The sequence below is a fragment of the Oryctolagus cuniculus genome, chromosome 20, assembly GCF_051225735.1.
Source record: "Oryctolagus cuniculus isolate XC-2025 breed Fujian yellow rabbit chromosome 20, ASM5122573v1, whole genome shotgun sequence".
Classification (NCBI taxonomy): Eukaryota; Metazoa; Chordata; class Mammalia; order Lagomorpha; family Leporidae; genus Oryctolagus; species Oryctolagus cuniculus.
In genome coordinates this window covers 50,987,570-51,001,959 of record NC_142886.1, presented here as the reverse complement: position 1 = coordinate 51,001,959, position 14,390 = coordinate 50,987,570, and the positions used below count along the sequence as shown (strand labels likewise).

Here is a 14,390-nt window from a genome sequence, read left to right as displayed (position 1 = left end):
AGTTACAGTAAGTACTGCTGAAACTGACATGCACTAACATCCTTGGGACACGCTCTAACACACTTGGGACATGCTCTAACACTCTTGGGACTATTAACCCGCCAACGACCAGGTCACAGCCCTGCCTCTCAGGTGCGGCCCCAGACAGCTGCACCACCTCACCTGGAACTTGCTGGACACCTGGACCTCTACAGATCTGCCCAATCAGGATCTCAGAAATAAAGCCCAGCACAAGCCCACCAAGAAACTCAAAATTCCAAATGAAAGCAAAGTGGACCCTGTGAACAATAAACCCTGGGCCATTTTTGTGATACGGGGCACTGGTCTGAGGCCCGGCTGCTCCACTTCCAGTCCAGCTCCCTGCTAAGTAGCCTGGGAAGGCAGCCGAGGACGGCCCCTGCGCGTGGTCCCCTGCCTCCTGTGTGGGAGGCCCAGACAGAATCCGTGTTTCTGGCTCCTGGCTGCAGTCTGGCTCAGCTCTGGCTGTCATGGCTGCTTTCTGTCACTCTGCCTTTCAGATAAATACATCTTTTTTAAAAAAGAAAAAGAAAGTCCTAACTGAGAAATAAGCAAGGCCTCAGGAAACTCATGGAGGACGGAGAGCACGGGAAGCCTCAGCCAGGGCTCCGCTCCTCAGGCCGACGCTGCCCAGGCTGCCTCCAGGAGGCACCAGGCGTCCACACACCACTGTCTCCGGAACACACACCCATCAGGTCTTTTGCAAGTCTCTCTTACAGTGTAACAGAACTCAGGACGGAAGAGAGGCCATGCAGTGTGATGTGCACACCCAGGACATCGACGACAGAACCCGGTTACAGAGGCCGGCACCGGGGCGTAGCGGGTAAAGCTGCCACCCGCAGTGCTGGCATCCCATATGGATGCCGGTTTAAGACCCGGCTGCTCCACTTCCGATCCAGCTCTCTGCTACAGCCTGGGAAAGCAGTAGAAGATGGCCCAAGTGCTTGGGCCCCTGCACCCACGTGGGAGACCTGGAGGAAGCTCCTGGCTCCTGGCTTCAGATCAGTGCAGCTCCAGCCACTGTGCCCATCTGGGGAGTGACCCAGTGGATGGAAGACCCCTCTCTCTCTCTCTCTCTCTCTCTGTCTCTACCTCTCTCTGTGTAACTCTGACTTTCAAGTAAATAAGTAAATCTTAAAAAAAAAAAGAAGAGGAAGAACCCGGTTACGTCCACTGAGCTCGCTTCCACGGGTAATAACTACTGCTGGCCAGGAACGCACACATGGCGCTAGGAGGCGTATAATTAAATTTTAAAAAAAGCTTTCTGGAACGAAACCTAGCACAGTCTAGCAAGATCTTAAAAGCAAACACTCTTGACTAAAGAATTTCTACATAAACATGCACAACAGTCCACGTCTGCAACAGGAGAGCAGTCGGAGCGTGGGACAGCCAGAGCGCTCGCTGTCCCGGCTCAGCCGTCGGCCACCCACAGGGACGGCTGCGTCCTGCCTTCTTCCAGCATCACGGCCCGCCCTCCCCGGCCCTGCTCAGGCTCCGGTCCCTCTGCCAGGCCCTCCCAGCACGCTGCCCGCCCCCAGGCCACCGCCTCTCCTGCAGTGGGCGCCACGGCCAAGTGCCCTCCCTCACACGGCGTGGTCTCTGCTGCAGACAAAAGGCCTAGGGAGCGTCCACGCGGTGAAGGCGAGCGGGTCCCAGGGTCCCAAGGGAGCTACCTAGGCTCTGGGCAGGGCACCGACAGGCACCCAGGAAAACGCCCGGACCGACAGACCCTGCAGCACAGCCCGTGGGGAGTCAGGCGGAGGCAGGGCTGCCCTGGCAGGGCCGGCCCGAGGCCGTCCTCGCCACAGAGCTTGCTAGGGAGAGTTTCCACTGACCTCCGCCGTGTGACCAGACGCAGACGCCCAGCTTGGAGGGTACTTCGTGCCCGCGGGCAGGCTGGTCGGAAAGTCGTCCAGAACGAGCACTGACCTGTACACGAGGGCCAGGATGTTCAGCATGGTGGCCACGTCAGGGTGGTCGTGTCCGGAGGTCTTCTCCAGGTCCTCCAGGGCTTGCTTGCAGAGTGGCACGGCCACCTCGTAGCGCCCCTGCGAAGCGTACTGGATCACCAGGTTGTGCAGTGTGCGTAGCCGCGCAGGGATCTCGTAGCCGCCCTGCTGGGCAGCCGCGGCGGCGCTGCTGTGCTGCTGCTGGACTGTAAGAGAGGCCCACCTCAGAGGCGCGGCACTCGGCGCCCTCCCCGGCCAGGGCGGGCACTCGGCACCCACCCCGGTCAGGGCGGGCACTCAGCAACCACACCAGTCAGGGCGGGGCAGGCACACACGGCACCCACCCCAGCCAGGCACCCACACTGGTCAGGGCGGGCACTCGGCACCCACACCAGCCAGGGCAGGCACACGGCACCCACTCCGGTCAGGGCGGGGCAGCTGCTCCTCCCTCAGCCGCCGAAGTCCTTGCCTAGCCCTCCCCGAGGCAGCTGAACAGCACGTCGGCAGGGTGGGTGCCTCGTCCGGTGCCTCGTCCACTGCCAATGCTGAGACCTCCCGCAGCACGAGACTAACGAGAAAGAGAATTCCAGGGCCGGTGCTGCGGCGTAGTGGGTCGAGTCTCCGCCTGCAGGGCCGGCATCCCATATGGGGGCCAGTTCGAGCCCTGGCTGCTAAACTTCCGATCCAGCTCTCTGCTGTGGCCTGGGAAGGCAGTGGAAGATGGCCCAAGTGCTCTGGCCCTGCACCCACATGGAAGATCCAAAAGAAGCTCCTGGCTCCAGACTGGCCCAGCTCTGGCTGCTGCAGCCATTCGGGGAGTGAACCAGTGAATGGAAGACTTTCCTCTCCATCTGTAATTCTCTCTCAAATAAATAAAAAAATCTTAGGAGAAAAAAAAGAGAAATTCTAACCTCTGCCACGTGTGAGAACCCACGGACCCCCTGCGCTTGCGCACACCCACTCCCCGGGGCCTGGCCCGACAGCTGCTATGGCCCAAGCGAAACAAAGCGACTGCACATTCTTTGGGGAAGCAAAAGGCACACCCGCCGGCTGGCGCTGCGGGAGGCAGGCACGTGTGTGCTCAGGGAAGGACACCTTTGTATCAGTGTCAGCACTCACTTCCTTGACCTGGGTCGTCTTCATCGTTGGGGAACAGGTCATCCAGAGGCTCTTTGGTGGAATCCGTGTCTTTGTCCTCCTACAAAGGAGAGAACAGTCCCTCACTGAAAATTCTCACTGGACTCAGATGAATGTGGCCGGCGCTGCAGCATGACAGGCGAAGCCACCACCTGAACACCAGCATCCCATGTGGGCGCTGGTTCCCGCCCCAGCTGCTCCGCTTCCGACCAGCTCCCCGCTAATGCACCCGGGAAAGCAGGGGAAGACGGCCCAAATGCTTGGGCCCCTGCACCCACGTGGGAGACCTGGAGAAAGCTCCTGGCTTCAGACCGGCCCAGCTCCACCCACTGCAGCCATGTAGGGAGTGAGCGGTGGACAGATCTCTGTCTCTCCCTCTCTCTGTAACTCAGCCTTTCAAATAAGTATTTTTTTTTTATTAAAATCAAATATAAGAGCAGCCACAATTCGGCATGTTTACCAGCACAACAAGGAGCAATGAGAGGCTTGCTGGACTGGAACCACCTCCAAGCAGGCCAGATCTGGCCGCACAGCCAGGACCCCATTCCCTTGCCTCCGGTTCTCGGGCTGTGTTCTGAGCAAGTTCATGTTGAACAGGGAACCTCTACTTGGACTAAAATCTTACTTGGAAATGACATGTGAAGACCTGTTGAAATGGTGCAGCTGTGGTCACCATGGGAACAGAGGGACTGGGCCCCTCCCTCTGCTGCCCACCATGACGGGCAGGTGGGAACCCTGCTCTGTCGCCACAGATGCTGCCGACAGCCGGGGGCAAACAGAGACTGCACATCGGAGAAACAGACCACAGCCGGGCAGTGAGACCGGGCAGTGTCCCTGGCAGACATAGCTCGCCTCTGGAAGGGATAATCTGGGCAATACACAGCACTTGTTTCAGAGTACTCCCTGTGGGACGCGCGATCCAAGCATGAGACACAGCTAAACCAAGGACTGACGTATCAACAACCGCCTGTCTGCTTCAAAAATACCAAGGTCATGAAAGACAGACAGGCTGAAGACTGCTGCAGACGGCAGGTAAGAGAGGGGTAGGTGTCCCTGACCCTGTGGACCCCAATGTGCTGTGACAGGCGCTGGGACACAAGCACCAAAGGGGCTAGATGACACACTGTGGCATTCCAGATCCCCTGGCTTGGGGCTGGTGTTGAGGCAAGTGGGCTGAGCTGCCACCTGCCAACACCAGCATCCCACAGGGGCACAGGTTCAAGTCCTGGCTGCTCTACTTCTGATCCAGCTCCCTGCTCACGCACCCAGGAAAGCAATGGGAGATGTCCAAGTGCTTGGATACCTGCTACCTTCCAGGCTCCTGGCTTCAGCCTCTCCCAGCCAACACTGTGGGCATCTGGGGAGTGAACCAATGGATGGAAGATTCTCTCCCTCTCTCTCTCATTGTATCTCTCTCTCTTTTTGTAAATTTGCTTTTCAAACAGACAAATAAATCTTTAAAAAATAGATAAAATCCATCATTCATTCCCTGATTTGCCCCCACCCTGGGCTTCCCAGAACACCCTCCCTCATCCTAGGGAGCGGCCTGTGGCAGGGCCGCCTGCTGGAGCCAGTGCAGACAGACGCACTCACAGGCATGCCTGGAGGTGGGGAGAATTAGCTCACTGTACATGTTTCCCACGTTTGACATTTTTTCAAAATAAAAAGCTTACAAAGTCTCTGACTCTACGGAACTAGATTTCCCCTTCTCAGCACTTTCCAGTGTTCAGGGCAATCACTAGCTGGCACCAACACCTCCACGCACTCTCACTCCCACCACAGGCCCCGGCAGTGCGTCTCTCACATCCAAACATCCAGCTAAGGAACAGGAAGGCAAAATGCAGTGCGCCTAGTAAGACCGAGTGCTACTGACGGACCACGCGTGTGAGGTCACGAGGGTAGCAGGGCCTCCCGATGGCATTAGTGCCCTAAGGGGAGACCTAAGGGCGGCGAGTGCGGCTCATCTGCTCCACGGCTGCCCCTCCTCCATGAGGACACAACGCACGGCAGGAGGACAGCCCCCCCAGAACCCACCCTGTAAGACACACCTCACCCTGAGACAGTGAGAAATGCCTGCGGTGAACTGGCAGGGAGCCGAGGAGACGGGACGAGGGGAAGGGTGGTCCCTGGTGCCATCACGAGGCTGCTGCGGACGTGGGCTCCCTGGACGCCGAGCGCGCACGCGGCACCAGCACTCACCGACGGGGAGATGTCGTCGTCATACTTCTTGAGCTGATTCATGAACTCCAGGTGCTTCTTCTCCTCCTCCAGCTGAGCCACAGACTGCTCACTCTTCTGCAGCTTCTGCTGCGTGTTGGCCAGCTCATCCCGCAGCCACTGGTTCTCCTGACACAGACGGCGGACCTGCGCCCGCAGCTTCTGCTTCTCCGACTCCACGGCATTCAGGTGATTGGACAAAGCCATCATAACCTGGCAGTGGAAACGGTGACGGCCTGCAGTGCTGCCCAACAAGGTCCCTCCACCCACCTGCTCTGGCTGATGCCCGGACACTGTCTCCAGAGCACCTGGAAGTACAACCTGCTGTTTACTTCTCTGCACCCTAGGGCCACCAGCGACACGGTGGGTGCGACGGGAACCATCACCCCATCAGAGCAGCTCTGGGAAACACACTGGTGTTCTCGGAGCTCGCACAGGCCCTGCCACTCTGCTGCTGTCTTTCTGCTGCCTGGACAGCCCCCACCCTCACAGGCCCTTTCCCACACGGGAGGCTGTGCGCACTGAGCACCGGCAGGTGGGCAGCTGCTGGCAGGACTGGATTAGGGAGGCCACACAAAGCCCTCTCTGTTCCGGGGGAAGGGAAGTTATTCGTGGCTACCGCAAGAGTCAGGGCGCCGTGGCGCAGTCACAGGCCTATGGTGCTGCCAGAAAGCCCAGCGGCTGCACCAGGCCCCGCCTGAGGCCGTCGGCCAGGCCTTAGGAGCAGAGGGGCAGGGGCGGCAGGGGAGCCAGCCACCTGCAGCCCGCCCCTGCTCTCGTGGCAATCACATCACCTCCTTCCTGGGGTGAAAACCTGAAACTCCAAATGGTGGCTTTTCCTTCTTTCTTTTTTAAAACATGTTATCTGCCACACTAACTTCACCGTGAAACCTCAAACCTGGGAAATGGGATTCACGACATCCATTGAGTGTCCTAGCACGGGGACGAGGAACAGCTCTAGAACCAGGGGCCAGGAGGCCACTTCCTTCTGAGAGCAGAACCGTGACCCAGCCGCCCTCCTCCGCCCTCTCGGTTCACTGAACAGGCAGCCCGGGTCAGTGTGTCGCGTTCACTCAGACCCACTGGCAGCCTGAGACGCTACGGAGGGGAAAACCAGGGACTTCCAGGTTTCTCATCTCTGCGTCCAGTAGACACAAGCAGCTCTGGACAGTGGCCCTGGGCACTGCTAGGCTTCAGCGGCTGGCCAGCGTCCACCTTCCCCTCAGGCCTCAGCACCTCCAACTGCTATGGGCAAGACAGCATCGCCAGCCCCACTGCCACCTCTGCTGGATGGCCAGGACTCTGTCCCGAGAGGCTGTGCACCGCCCCAGGACGCCGCCCCAGGGAGAAGGCATGCCTTTCCCGTCGGTTCCCTGCTCCTGGAACGGGCGCGCGGGCAGCAGGGGGCAGCAGCCTGGGCCGCCCTGACAGGGGAACCTCTCTGGGACAGCCTGCCTCAGTGCCTGTCTCACTCACGTCTACACTACCTGAGCTGCTGTTCTTTCGCACAGGGGCCCAAAGCAAACCCAAATGACACCTACAGGGGCCTCTATTTTGTCTCTCCTCTTTAAAATTCAGACACGCCCAATCCACAGGTGTTCACGTAACGCACACAACCCCAGCAAGCGGCCGGTGCCTCTGCCTCCAGGGACGGCGCCCATCTCGGGCGGGGGCGGGGGCGGGGGGGCGGGGGGGCGTACCTGCGCCTCGCTCAGGCCGAGCTCCAGCATCTCCAGGGACTTCCGGATCATGCTGGACTTCTCCTCCACCAGGTTGCTCTCATCCTCCTTCTTGAGACACTTGAGTGTCTCCAGCAGGCTCTGCAGAATGGAGTTGTGCTCATTCTTGAGCGCCTCCAGCCCCTGAATCACCTGCTTTGTCTTGGAGATGATCTCATCCTGAGTCAGCTTCTCCAGCTTGTCTTCCTTGATGTACACCATCGTGGACATGTCGTCATGCACGCTGCTGGGAGAGAGGCCGAAGCTCAGAGCAGGTCTCACCGTGCACCTCTCGCCACCTGAGCGTCCGAACGTTCACGTCCACGTTTTACAGGTGAGTAACGAACGGCATTTCAGTGATGACCTCGGAACAGGCACGTCTTGTCCTGTTTCTGCTCTGGACTTGTTTTTTATGGAAGAAATAACTGCAACAGAAATTACTGCCAAAGAACAAAAGCAGCAAAACATCCAAGTGCATTTCTTTTTTTTTTTTTAAAGATTTATTTGAGAGTCAGAGTTACACAGAGAGAGAAGGAGAGGCAGAGGGAGAGAGAGAGAGAGAGAGGTCTTCCATCCACTGGTTCACTCCCAATTGGCCACAATGGCTGGAGCTGCGCCAATCCAAAGCCAGGAGCCTCTTCCAGGTCTCCCACACGGGAGCAGGGTTCCAGAACTTGGGCCGTCTTCTACTGCTTTCCCAGGCTGTAGCAGAGAGCTGGATCAAAGTGGAGCAGCCGGAACTAGAACCGGTGCCCATATGATATGCTGGCACTGCAGGTGGCGGCTTTACCCACTATGCCACAGCACCGGCCCCCCAAAAGAGACTTTTTCTTAGGTGAACAGTACAGTTACAGAGAGAGAGAAGAGACAGAAATCTTCCATTCACTGGTTCACTCCCCACATGGCTGCAATGGCCAGGACTGGGCCAGATAGAAGGCAGCAACTTTACCCACTATGCCACAATGCCGGCCCCAATGATAGTTTTAAAAACAGATTTATTGGCTGGCTCCACAGCTCACTAGGCTTATCCTCCGCCTGCAGCACCAGCACCCTGGGTTCTAGTCCCGGTTGGGGCGCCGGATTCTGTCCCGGTTGCCCCTCTTCCAGGCCAGCTCTCTGCTGTGGCCCAGGAGGGCAGTGGAGGATGCCCAAGTGCTTGGGCCCTGCACCCGCACGGGAGACCAGGAGGAAGCACCTGGCTCCTGGCTTCGGATCAGCACAGTGCGCTGGCTGTAATGGCCACTTTGGGGGTGAACCAACGGAAAAAGGAAGACCTTTCTCTCCATTTCTTTCTCTCTTTCACTAACTCTGCCTGTCAAAAAAAAAAAAAAAGAAAAGAAAGAAAAAAAAAAAAAAAAACACACATGCTCAGGGGCCGGCACTGTGATGCAGCAGGTTAAAGCCCTGTCCTGAAGCATCGCCATCCCATATGGGCGCCAGTTCAAGTCCTGGCTGCCCCACTTCTGATCCAGCTCTCTGCTATGGCCTGGGAGAGCAGTAGAAGATGGCCCAAGTGCTTGAGGCCCTGCACCCACGTGGGAGACCCAGAAGAAGCTCCTGGCTCCTGGCTTCAGATCGGCGCAGCTCTGACCATTGCAACCAACTGGGGAGTGAACCAGCGGATGGAAGACCTCTCTCTCTCTCTCTCTCTCTCTCTCTGCCTCTCCTTTGCTCTCTGTGTAACTAGGGCTTTCAAATAAATAAATAAATCTTAAAAAAAAAAAGCGCATGCTCAAACCTGAAATAAGACTTAACAGTACAGACAGAGCAGGTAACTGGACTCTGCCGGCAACAGAGAATCCCCCACACCCTGCTCGACAGGCAGGGGCTTTACTGCTAAGAGTGAGTGGACAGGAGGACAGCGGTGAGACTCAACGCACAGACCCGCACCTGCAGGCGGGCGCAGCACTGGACAGAAACACCACCCGTGCACGTGGTCGGTCAGTTCCACTACTCCGAAACAGTCCAGCAGAGACAACCGTTAAACACAACACAGTTCTTATGAGCTGGTAAAGTTGTCACTTTATTTAACTTTTTAGGATCATCTACTTATTTGAGAGGCAGAGTAAGGATGTTCTTTGGGACGAGCGTGCCTCTTTTGCTCATCTTAACGCTCCAGAGAGTAACAGAAGCCTTCAGAATTACAACCAGCCTTCTTAACGCTCCAGAGAGTAACAGAAGCCTTCAGAATTACAACTAGCCTTCTTAACGCTCCACAGAGTAACAGAAGCCTTCAGAATTACAACCAGCCTTCTGACCGCACGAGGACAGCGCCAGCTCAGGGCAGACTCCTCCACACAGGAGGCCGCGGCTCCCCCAGAGAAGCGGACGGCAATGGCAGCCGGGCCTCCCGCTTCAGGAAGCCGAGGTCGGGCCTGCGAGAGACGTGACCACCAAAGACAGCGGTAACCTTCCCAAGCCTGGCTCCACACCCGGCGCTCTTCCAAGGCACAGCGGGGAATCTCCGCACACACACACCACCAATTTTATTAGGAAACAAAAATCTGTGGTGACAGAATATCCTCCATGTTCCCGGAGAGCAGGCGATGCAGAACAAGAACGGCTGCACAAGAGCAACACTGGAAGCAAAAGGTGACTCGGCAAGCACCTTCCAACTCTGAGTAAGCGTCTTTCAACTAGAACCCACAGGCAGCCGGACACCTACCGTGCTCAGACACGTGAGATCTCAAGAATGGATTCCCACGCACCCCTCCTCAGGCTGCTAGACCCCGTGCTCAACTGAAACGGGGACACGGGGCAGGACCTGTGCCTGAAGATCTGCCCCCAGCCAGAGACAAGCGCCGAGGCCTCCACGCTGAATCAGTGCCAACTGCGAGGCTATGAGTTCCCAGGGAAACAAAAGGGCGGCCCGGAAGACTGATCAGCTTGCAGGCAGCGTCCTGAGCTAGTCTCGCGTGCACAAAGCACGCCGGCGGCGAGGGAGACACGGGTCTCCCCGTGCAGGGCAGCGCAGCAGGAACTGAAGCTACCTGCGGCAGACGACAGGCGCGCTGGTCAGGAACGGCGGGAATCACGGGAAACCACTTCACTTGCAACGAGCGAAAGCTGCCTCTGGGAGACGGATGGGGCGGGCGAGGGAGTAGGGAAACCCCGGCCTTACAAAACCCCGCAGCTCTGACAACGGCGCGTCACACGCACCAACACCCGACGCTCAGGCCCCCCCTGCTGCCCACTACCACCGGGCCAGCCCTCGCTCCAAGGGGCAGGGAGGAGACTCCAGCAGCACCTCCCCGGGAGCCGGGCAACTGCAACAGCTTGGAATTCCCTGAGAAGGGTCTGTCCCTGCTCTGCACCTGCCACGTTAGATTCTCTCATAACTTACATCAACATGGACTTTCATTTTACACTTCAACTGGACTTAAATAACACTAATAATCATTAAAAACACTGCATCGCTGTCATCAGCCTTGGCCGCTGCAGCCTTTTAAAGTTGCTTCCTGTGTTCTCACACTGCCCTGTCATTTTTCTTTTCTTTTTATAAACACTACTCATTGGAGCTGGTGCTGTGGCGAAGCGGGTAAAGCCGCCACCTGCAGTGCTGGCATCCCATGTGGGCACCGGTTCAAGTCCCAGCTGCTCCACTTAGGATCCAGCTCCAGGCTGGCGCCGCGGCTCACTAGGCTAATCCTCCACCTAGCGGTGCCGGCACACCGGGTTCTAGTCCCGGTCAGGGCACCGGATTCTGTCCCGGTTGCCCCTCTTCCAGGCCAGCTCTCTGCTGTGGCCCAGGAGTGCAGTGGAGGATGGCCCAGGTGCTTGGGCCCTGCACCCCATGGGAGACCAGGGGAAGCACCTGGCTCCTGCCTTCGGATCAGTGCGGTGCGCTGGCCTCAGTGTGCTGTCCGCGGCGGCCATTGGAGGGTGAACCAACGGCAAAGAAAGACCTTTCTCTCTGTCTCTCTCTCTCACTGTCCACTCTGCCTGTCAAAAAAAAAAAAAAAAAAAAAAGATCCAGCTCTGCTATGGCCTGGGAAAGCAGTGGAAGATGGCCCAAGTCCTTGGGCACCTGCACCCACATGGGAGACCCAGAGGAAGCTCCTGGCTCCTGGCTTTGGATCAGCCCAGCTCCGGCCGTTGCAGCCACTTGGGTAGTGAACCAGCGGATGGAAGACCTCTCTCTCTCTCTCTCTCTCTTTGCCTCTCCTTCTCTCTCTGTGTAACTCTGACTTTCAAATAAATAAATCTTAAAAAAACAAACACTACTCACAGTGCTACAGATCATCTAGACTTTTTTTTAATATTTATTTTACTTTTTTGAAAGGCAGAGAGAGAGATCTTCCATCCACCAGTTCACTCCAGATCCCCACAACAGCCAGAACTCTATCTGGGTCTGCCACATGGGTGGCAGGGCCCCAAGCACTGGGGTCATCCCCCACTTCTGTGCCCGGTCATCAGCAGGGAGCTGGACTAGAAGCACACAGCCGAGAGCAGCCCTGCAGATGGAGCTCGGACTGCTGTGCCACATCGTGCTTCCTGCCCCACAATCAGCCACGTCTCCCGAGAGCCCTGACTTGTCTTGTGACAAAATGGGATTAGAATCCAACATGGGCACCAGGGGTCTCTTTCTTTTTATTTATTTGAAAGGCACAGAGAGAGATCTTCCATCCATTGGTTCACTCCCCAAATGGCCACAACGGCTGGGGCTGAGCCAGGCCAGAGCCAGGAGCCAGGAGCTCCCTCTGGGTCTCTCACTTGGGTGCGGGGTCCAAAGCACTCGGGCCACCACCTGCTGCCTGCCCAGGCGCATCAGCAGGGAGGGAATCAGAAGCAGAGCACCAGGACTCAAGCTAGCGCCGCGACAGGAGATGTCAGCAGTGGAGCCCGCAGCTCAACCTGCTGACTCAGGCCACAGTCCCGGCCCAGGACCAGCGGTCTTCCTTCCCAAAACCCAAACCCAAACCCTGGCCTAGCCATGAGAAAAACACAGACTAAGTGAGGGACAGTTTACGAAACACCTGACCAGCACTTCTCAGAACCATCAGGGTCATTTGCAGTGGACTGCGTGTGTGACCCTCCAATTCGTGTATGTGAACCCAGCCCTCAGTGTGATGGTGCAGACGCTGACTGGGCCGCGGGGGTGGAGCAGGTGATAGGATTAGTGTCCTGATCAAAGTGCCCCGTGGGACAAGCACGGGCGCAAGTACTGCTTGGGACACCTGGATCCCGTATGGCCTGCGTGTGATACTGCAGGGCCTGGGTTCGAGTCCCGGCTCTACTCCCAGTCACCGCTCCCTGCTAATGCACACCCTGGGAAGCAGCAGGGGTGGCTCAAGTGGTCGGAGCCCTGCTGTCCACGTGCGACCCAGACCGGGGTGGCTCAAGTGGTCGGAGCCCTGCTGCCCACATGCGAGACCCAGACCAGGGTGGGTCAAGTGGTCAGAGCCCTGCTGTCCACGTGCGACCCAGACCGGGGTGGCTCCAGTGGTCGGAGCCCTGCTGTCCACATGCAACCCAGACCGGGGTGGCTCAAGTGGTCGGAGCCCTGCTGTCCACGTGCGACCCAGACCGGGGTGGCTCAAGCGGTCGGAGCCCTGCTGCCCACGTGCGAGACCCAGACCGGGGTGGCTCAAGTGGTCGGAGCCCTGCTGCCCACGTGCAAGACCCAGACCAGGCTCCTGGCTCCAGGCCTCAGCCTGTCCCAGCCTCAGCTGCTGCAGGCATCTGGGGCGTGAACCAGTGACAGGGATCTCCGTCTTTCTGCCTTTCAAAGAAAACAAATATAAATTTTTAAATAAAATAAAAGGGACCCAGAGCGCTCTCCTGCACACCTCTACCACGTAAGGACACAGCGAGAAGGTGGCCATCTGCAACCCAGGAAAACGCCCTCGCCAGAACCCAACAATGGTCCCAGCTCCCCAGCTTCCAGAACTCGAGAGAGAAACTGCTCTGTGCGTGGACCACCCAGCTGTGGCGTCAGAACACGATGTGCTCTTCTGGAAGGCGCCGTGGATGGAAGCTTACACGACCCACACACAGCAGAGTTCCGCTACCAGCAACGTGCCGGTGCCAGTTCCCGTGCCACAGATGAACCACGGCACCACTGAGGAAACTGCCAGTACTGTTTCTGCCACTTTTGATAAATCTAAAACCATCACAAAATGTAAAGGTTTATGTTTTTAATCTGTACATACAAGGAATACCAAAACATATAGAACTAGATGAAAACTAGTGAAAAATACACCTGCAACACGTGAACTAAGAGTCTCCACCTGCCAGCATTTTCGTGTGTGTTAGAACAGAAACACCTGTAGTAGTCAGTCGGTCGCCACTGTAACCCCGTCTGCTGAGGAGACAAGGCAGCGGAAGTGGCTTCAGCTCACGTCGCCCAGAACAGGGACAGAATCCCAAGCCCTGTGCGTCCTGAGGAGCGATTCTGACAGCTCACGAGTAAGAAAAACAACCCCCAGCAGGCAGCCCAGAGCTGCAGGCTTTTCTTAGACCCTCACACAAAGAGGCCTTGACACTCCACTCTAACAAAGCACACCAACCGAACGCGGAGGCAAGAACAGAAATGCTGACTAGAGTGGATTTTTTATGAAACAAACAAACAAAACCCACCCCAGGACTGGTTATATTCTAAAAGTCAGGCTCTACAGGCCGGCGCCACGGCTCACTAGGCTAATCCTCCGCCTGCGGTGCCAGCACCCTGGGTTCTAGTCCCAGTCGGGGCGCCGGATTCTGTCCCGGTTGCCCCTCTTCCAGGCCAGCTCTCTGCTGTGGCCGGGAGTGCAGTGGAGGATGGCCCAAGTGCTTGGGCTCTGCACCCCATGGGAGACCAGGAGAAGCACCTGGCTCCTGGCTTCGGATCAGCGCGGTGCGCCGGCCGTAGCAGCCATTTAGGGAGTGAACCAACGGAAGTAAGACCTTTCTCTCTGTCTCTCTAACTCTGTCTGCCAAAAAAAAAAAAAGTTAGGCTCTATAGACCAGACTACAGATCAGCCTCTTCAAAGGTAATGGCAGCTCACGCAGTGGGCTTCGGTCACACCAGCTTCCAGAGTCAGGCGTCCCTCTGTCATGCAGGGATCCCGTGTCTATCTTGCCTGATCGGTCAGTGTGCGCAGACCCCTCAGCCTCGGGCACTGCACGCGTGCCCACAACCAAGCATTCTGCTGACCCACAGGCAACACAGCTGTCACCCTTCCCCTTCTCAAACATGAGCAGAAAGACAGCGAAGGCCAGAGAGCCACGAGGCTGTCGTCCCGGTCCCGCTGCGTCCCCTGGCTCCACCACGTGCAATTCAGCCAGCATGGTGTAAAGAAGGAGAAGAACAGCCCAGGCACCCCGGGATGTGGGGGCTGAGAGCAGGCGGCTGCACAGCACAGCTCGCGTC

General features: G+C 57.4%; 1 protein-coding gene across 14 annotated transcripts in view; it reads right to left on the bottom strand.

Moving 5' to 3' along the window:
• The window catches only part of KLC1 (kinesin light chain 1), a 53,690-nt gene that overhangs the window by 29,671 nt on the left and 9,629 nt on the right, over positions 1–14,390 (bottom strand). For 11 of the 14 annotated variants that reach the window (XR_016226889.1, XM_051834848.2, XM_089322769.1 and 8 more), the window contains exons 2-5: positions 7,022–7,286; positions 5,304–5,534; positions 3,087–3,165; positions 1,948–2,173 (exon numbers count right to left, since the gene is read on the bottom strand). Coding sequence is in view for 13 of the 14 variants with exons in the window: in XM_051834848.2 (XP_051690808.1) it covers positions 1,948–2,173; positions 3,087–3,165; positions 5,304–5,534; positions 7,022–7,286 (801 nt within the window). In the remaining variant the exon portion in view is untranslated. The remainder of the gene's footprint in view (positions 1–1,947; positions 2,174–3,086; positions 3,166–5,303; positions 5,535–7,021; positions 7,287–14,390) is intronic. The other 3 variants (XM_051834851.3, XM_089322771.1, XM_070065443.2) reach the window with 1 other exon arrangement.